At 35.8% G+C, this 6,589-nt stretch overlaps 1 protein-coding gene across 2 annotated transcripts; it reads right to left on the bottom strand.

Annotated features, from left to right (window-relative positions):
- Positions 1–913: 913 nt before the first annotated feature.
- On the bottom strand, positions 914–5,759 carry LOC137409983 (uncharacterized). 2 transcript variants are annotated; one of them, XM_068095607.1, is made up of 6 exons: positions 5,686–5,759; positions 4,497–4,643; positions 3,627–3,791; positions 2,727–2,786; positions 2,282–2,445; positions 914–1,467 (listed from the first exon to the last, which is right to left on the bottom strand). In XM_068095607.1, the coding sequence occupies exons 2-5, from the start codon at positions 4,572–4,574 to the stop codon at positions 2,380–2,382; spliced, it is 369 nt and encodes a 122-aa protein (XP_067951708.1). In that variant the 5' UTR covers positions 4,575–4,643; positions 5,686–5,759; the 3' UTR covers positions 914–1,467; positions 2,282–2,379. The 2 variants fall into 2 exon arrangements, with proteins under 2 accessions (XP_067951708.1, XP_067951709.1); XM_068095608.1 differs by having other exon boundaries at positions 4,497–4,601; positions 5,686–5,741.
- Positions 5,760–6,589: the final 830 nt, after the last annotated feature.

Below are 6,589 nucleotides of genomic sequence, written 5' to 3' on the forward strand. Positions count from 1 at the left end.
CTAATCCAATGCTATAGTTCATGTAACGATGCCTCATATATACGCCAATGTACGTACACCTCCAACCAACCCTCTAAAGACTGGGTTGGGGTTAGATTAGCAGTCTAGACGTAAGATATTATGATATAATATACATGTTGATCGATCAACTATTAGTATACAATTAAATGATGTTGCTTCCTTAGTTGCTAGACATGGAATGAATATAACTATAAAGCTACTTCTATATAAATGGATAGACTGAATAGGAGTTGTGTTCCTACTATAGTGTTGCTATGGACTGAGTAAGTAATTCCCAACTCCACAATCAAAAGGTAAGAATATTGTACACGTATGCAGCATGTAAACAATGGTTGTTGATGCATACTTGTTTCCGTTAGTGGGAGATAATATATGCTGTAGGAATGTATTGTAACTGCTAAGTTTCCTACCTATTAACTAATCTCTTGACATTTACGTTTGTGGGAACATTGCTAATATACAGCTATTTCAAAAACATGATTTTCAGCTATAACAATTTGTCAATTTGCTTATATATTTATTATTTATGTACAGCATTGTGTGACCAAAAAAATTTTCTTGATTTGTTGAGCAAAAAATATTTTCTTTTTGTTGGCATGATGATGTATTTTCTTGCTCCAATATAAATAATGCATGTGGCAATTGTTGTGCATCATTGTTAGCAGCTTTCCCGTTACCTCCACAAGCACAATGTAGCCAATTCTGGAAAATCAGAGGGCAGCACACACAAAACCTTCAGCATGATGTATGTCTATTGGCATTGCTGATGTTGTACAACATACATTGTTTGAAAAGTCGATGCGCAATGACAAAATGTATGGTGATGGACCACTGGAACAATGATGGGAAGTAGGTTGTTTTAGTTATCGGACGAATCTATCATGATAAATCGTAAAGTTTAATAATTTTACTTTATTTGATATAAAAAGAAAATGTTGCACATAACTTAATTACTACCACATCAGCACCAAAGCCATAAAAGGCCTTTAACAAGCACAAATGAGAACAGAATAACAGAGTAGAAAAGGGCTACATATACTACATGTAGATATGTGAAAATAAGTGAATATAAGTATGGTTTATGTAAAAAAAAATCAGTGTTGAAAATCCTGAATGTTTTATGTATGTAGGTATGTTTTAATTTGATCAATATATTCACTCAAAATTGAGCACAGTACAAGCTGAAACAGTTCGAGATTTTGCATATAAAAGTATTCCTATCTAGAACAAGTTTGTTCTCTATAGCTGCAGATGAATTGGCAATGAGGTAGAGGGCACGCCAGATGCCATCTGGCGTGACTTCCCTTCATTGCCAGTTCACCCACAGCTATGGGGAACAACCTTGCTCTATGCCTATCTAGATATTGCTTGTATTAGAAAGCGTCAGGAAGCATTTTTGCTCTGCCATTTCTTACTCCCTGCAAACTCCTCTTGGAGATCCTTGATCTAAAATAAAAACAATCATAGCATGTGTATTTACATCTCCTTGAACTTGTAAAGTACTGTGAATGCAGTATTCAAGTGGCATTATTTGCGACAATTTTTGACTTTGACAAGAATACTATTTGTTAATTTAATGAAGTAGATTGGAAAGTTACATTGGACATTGTGATTAGCTGGAAGGTAATTTGGCGATCTCAAAGAACCGGACAAATCTGCTTTTGCTAGTTCCTGACTTTATTACTGTTTTTACAGTAGTTTTATTTCACAATTATTTCCTGACTTCATATATCTTCTCCAATCCTACATTGCTCAACTGACTTAGCCCATAGAGTTGACTTGTACAAGACAACAGCGAAATTAGTCCAAGTACTCAGTCTATGAATCGGATGGTGTTGTGGCACCTTGTTATCAATCTCTCAAAGAGTTGATAACAACTCCAGAGATGCTCCCAAATCCTGATTAGAGATTTGCACATTACATCAAATCACCAATCATGAGATTGGCATTAAAGCACCATAAAAATGGATTACCCAGTTTGTAAATTAAATCAAATTAAAACCATCAATTACATAGTGGATGATGGTTTTAATTTCATTTTATTTGAAAGCTGAGCAGTCACCCTTCTAAGTGATTTGATTTGGAGCAAAACGCATGCCAGCGATTTGATATGCTTTACAAATCTGGAATCAAAGACTTGGGAGCATCGCTGCACAACTTTCTCCAATTCAGACACTGAGCACTTACACTAAAGTGACACAAAAGCATCATGCAACAGGGTTCTAATTTTAAAACTGAGTTACTGAATATTACCACTCACCGGACTGTTAGGTATGAAAGTAACATCAGGTGTCTCAGTTACATCTATAATGCTGTCGTTTGTGGCGTTTCGTAGATGCTCCCCGCATCTATGGAAGCTCACATAGCCTCTGCTCTTACTCCTACCCATCCTGAGCAAGCACTGCGTTTCCTCCTTATCTTGAGCTATAAATCAGAATGCTCGAGGCATCGAACGTTTGGCTGGGTGTGAACAGGCAACTTAACAAATATCGCAGTTGGCAGCAAATAATTTGTTTCTGAAACCTAATCCTGCCTACACAAGGGGTTCTTCTGCATTATCCTACTATAACTTCACGTTTTTCTAGCTACTAATCTAGGGCTATAAATGGCTTGAAGATTCGCCTACCAATGAAATTCCACATTTAACCATAATTAATATTGCACGATTTGCCTAAAATTTTATCGCTGGTTATGTGAGTGAGTACCTCCGTGTTACTATCAGATGTATTGTCTTGAGGATGCGGTCTCTTTGTTGGATTCTGTGACTAAAAATATAAACAATACGTAAATTATGTATATCGACACCATGTGACAACATATATGAATTTATGCACATGTATAGCATATTTATATTTGTGGGCACAATCTAACTAAATTTAAATTGGCAAAAGAGTCCAAACAAAGGCCTTGTTGCCAGAGCTCCAAAATAAGCTTTCATTCTATCTTGCTTTTAATGATTGTTTTTGCAAATTTTAGGTGTGAAATATTCAATGTAAAATAAAATATTACGTCCAAGTTTAACCAAAGGTGTGAACTGCGATATAATACTATCTGGCGCATGTGTGAGGCCTCACGATGAGAAATTCTCAAGAAAAATGAGACAGATTGCCGTAAACTTCACTGGCTATTGGGTCAAGGATATGGTATCTGAGCATTCCAATCAAGTCTGTGTTTCTTTGCAATTCTACCAAATTTCTATGAGAGTGTAGATGAATAAAAGAAGAGAAAATGTTTTTGAACTTTGATGTACTGTGAGACCGAAAGCAAAGTATCGAATACAGCTTAGACATGTCGCAACCCTCACAGTAGTGTAGACTTAGATTTACTGCATTCTCTGATTTTGGCTTACAAGAATATAAATGTGCACGCATGCTTTTGTTACAAGATAGCTATTTCAGAAATAAAACAATTTAAAATCCATAAAAGTAATAAATATTATTCATCATCTCTATGTAAAATCCATACTATACTATCTGTGCATTTGCAAAGACATGGAAGGATAGCCCTGTCTAAATATATTGGACATACAATGACCGAGTTTTGCTGTCCAAAAATATCCCTTATAATAGGCTGAGTAAAATATTCTTGGTGTACCGGTAACTTACCCTCCGCTGTTCTTTGTACTTTTCCTTCTGGGTTTGCTGTCTTTCAGGGCCGTACATGCAGCCATACTCTTTTTCTTCGCCATACTCTTTTTCTTCGCCATACATACATAAATAGCTTTGACTGTCATGGATGACGTTCTTACCTCTCCAAATATCTTCACCTTGCTAAATTAAAGCAGATAAAATTTTAAAATTAAGAAACATGGTACAGATTTTTTAGATTCATTAGCTGAAGACGTCGTAGGTTTTTAGCCTTACTTGATTGCTAACACTCAATTGGGAACTAACTGCTGCATGTATATGATGCTTGATACATTTATTGCTTGCTTGATTGTAGTTATTAATATATACAATGATTTTTAATGTCATCTCAATTGCATGCCAATGCTTGTACACTGAAGTCCATGTATATCTTCTAATCAAGGCTGCACTATAAGCTTGATCGTAATCCACTGCATGTCTGTATATACCCGAATATCCACTTCGTCAAATTAAGCTTAAAAGTTGAGTGTCTATAGAGAGTAATCCTTTATTGCTAAGACTTAGATGGTGTGTATCCAGTGTGAGTTGCTAGTGAACTGATGAAAATTGTGTCAACTCTGCTTCAAGTAGGGCCTGTGACGTCATAGATCACATGGTACAAAAATAAACCAAAAAGGGCTCCATCAAACTGCAGCATAAAAACATATAAGCTACTATTGACATGTACTTCTATTGCACAACAACCAAGCATAGGCCTACATTTTACAATCAAGGTTACACTTCAACATCAATATTACACTAAAATATCCGAGGTATAAAATGTTCATTTTTAACGCAAGATCACAAATTAGGCAGTGAAGAAAAAGTGCTTTAAGGATATGAGATTACCTTCAAAAAGTCTTTCATGCTTGTTGAATATGCCGTCCTCATGGTTTGTGTAAAACTTGTTGCCATATTCGATTTCATGGGCTTTGATAGCTTGCTCAGACTCGTCTAACAATGAGGCAAGAAGGAGCGGCATAATGCTTAAATGCACTGCAATTAAAAATATATATTTGGTAGGCCCTCAGGCTCCTCGTAGAAGTTGACTGTCGTCAGCGATCATGTCATTCAGCTATCGAGGCTTCGATAACCTACCGACATGATTGCCGACTACAGGCACGGGAGGCCTGTAGGTAGGTCTATATAGAAGATGAAATGATGAATACAAAAAGTCAGTTATGAATACATGATGACCCACTGAGGTCTTGAAGCAATATGAATATGCAGTGCATTTCAATTAATTTTTTAAGACAAATTGCAAGCAGAAAGCGACTCTGACTACTGAGGACTACTGATCACAGGCAGGCTGTCTAGTCCAAAAATATAACTGCCCTGCATTGCAGAAGACTACAAAAACTTGCTTTACCTTGCCTCCTCTCCTACACTTTTTGTGAACCAAACAGATGAGATACAGCCTAGGCCTGGCGGTGCTACTGACAGCGCACCATTGTAGTAACAAGTTCAAATAAAATTTGAGATACACAATTAAATGGTTGTTCCTTAGGTAGCTACATACTGTCGTTGCTTCAAAATGTCCTACAGTTGAGACTTGGTAGTAATATAAAGTTAGTTGTTAAAAAAGTGTGTGCTTGCAGCAAATACAGTAAAGATAAAAAACTGATGTCTTCTGTTGCCTTCATTTTTACAATCAATGCCTAACGAGATGCTAATACTAATATTTACAGTGAATTAAAATAAAATCATTTTAGGCTCTCAGAATGGTAACAAAGTGGACAACCGTTTTAATATGCATTTTCTTTGTTCAGAACATAATCGTAACTTTTCAATATTTTATGTAATACCGCTTTACAAAAGTGTATTCATATTAAAAAAATATATAACTATTTTTCAAATATAAACGAATACAGAATAACTAATGGTGTATTTTTGAGAAGATTTTTTCCGTTTTGTGAGCGTGTTACCATTTATTCTTAACAAGAAAAAACTACGATAAACAGCTATGTAAATACTCTATGTTATTTTGCTAAAAGAACTCATATTTGTAATTAAAAATTTGCTTGGAAAAGATGCTTACGTGATATTTTGTTAAACGAATAGATAACTACTCGATTTATCAACAACTAAACGTTTGCAGTGGTTCGACTAACTTTAAAGCTTTTGTATTTCCGGATTAAGCTCCGCCCCTACAAAACGACCCAGAAACTGACCAGGTTTTGAGCCACTGCAATTATACCTGACCCCTTCCAATAAATAATTGTTTTGATAGACTTTAACGCATAGCGTAATATCCTTACACTCATGCAAACAATCGTCCATACATGTAGTTATTTTCACCGTAAACATAAGTAATCGTGGCAGCTTATAGGCTATTAGCCAATAACGTACGAATATCAATGATATATCGATATACGCACCGGCACCTTACGCCTAGAATAGCTTAATGCTAGGGTCATGACCAATGGATTGGTCGCTGAAGCGCGCATTTCGTTTGCAATTGTTGTTTACAACCGAAAAGTACCACCATAGTACAGGAAAAAGCAGGTAATCTGCGACTATGTATTTATTTCCATCACATTGACTGTAGAGTAACCATGTATCTACAAAGCTCAAATAAAAAACACTTAGCCTACATAACTGATTTATGCAACTCTTGCTTAAAAACCCATGGGTGGATATGGAGAATTTACGTTATGTATAACTAAAAACTAACACAAATCCACACACGACATCAGTGTTGAATGTGCTTTGTCATTTTAATCTATTTTGACTATATTATTCAGTTTACACACTTTTGCTTAGCTTGTGGGAACTGAATTGATCATTACTGGTTCAAGTACTAGAGAAGGTTGTTGTATGGAAATACTGTGAAAACAAGATACCGATAGGGAATGTAGCCAGACCACAGGATAAGCATATAATACGTACAAGCAGCAAGACGCCAAAGGACATTAAAAGATTCGATAATTAGAAAATGTCAA

The sequence above is a fragment of the Watersipora subatra genome, unplaced genomic scaffold (genome assembly GCF_963576615.1).
Source record: "Watersipora subatra unplaced genomic scaffold, tzWatSuba1.1 SCAFFOLD_26, whole genome shotgun sequence".
NCBI classification, from domain to species: Eukaryota; Metazoa; Bryozoa; class Gymnolaemata; order Cheilostomatida; family Watersiporidae; genus Watersipora; species Watersipora subatra.

Excerpts from the sequence above, each read along its gene's own strand:
- LOC137409983 (XM_068095607.1), bottom strand. The coding sequence starts at position 4,574 with ATGAAATCGAATATGGCAACAAGTTTTACACAAACCATGAGGACGGCA. Across the intron at positions 2,787-3,626 it reads AGTACAAAGAACAGCGGAGG|TCACAGAATCCAACAAAGAG; the intron begins GTAAGTTACCGG and ends TTATATTTTTAG. Across the intron at positions 2,446-2,726 it reads CATCTGATAGTAACACGGAG|CTCAAGATAAGGAGGAAACG; the intron begins GTACTCACTCAC and ends TCTGATTTATAG.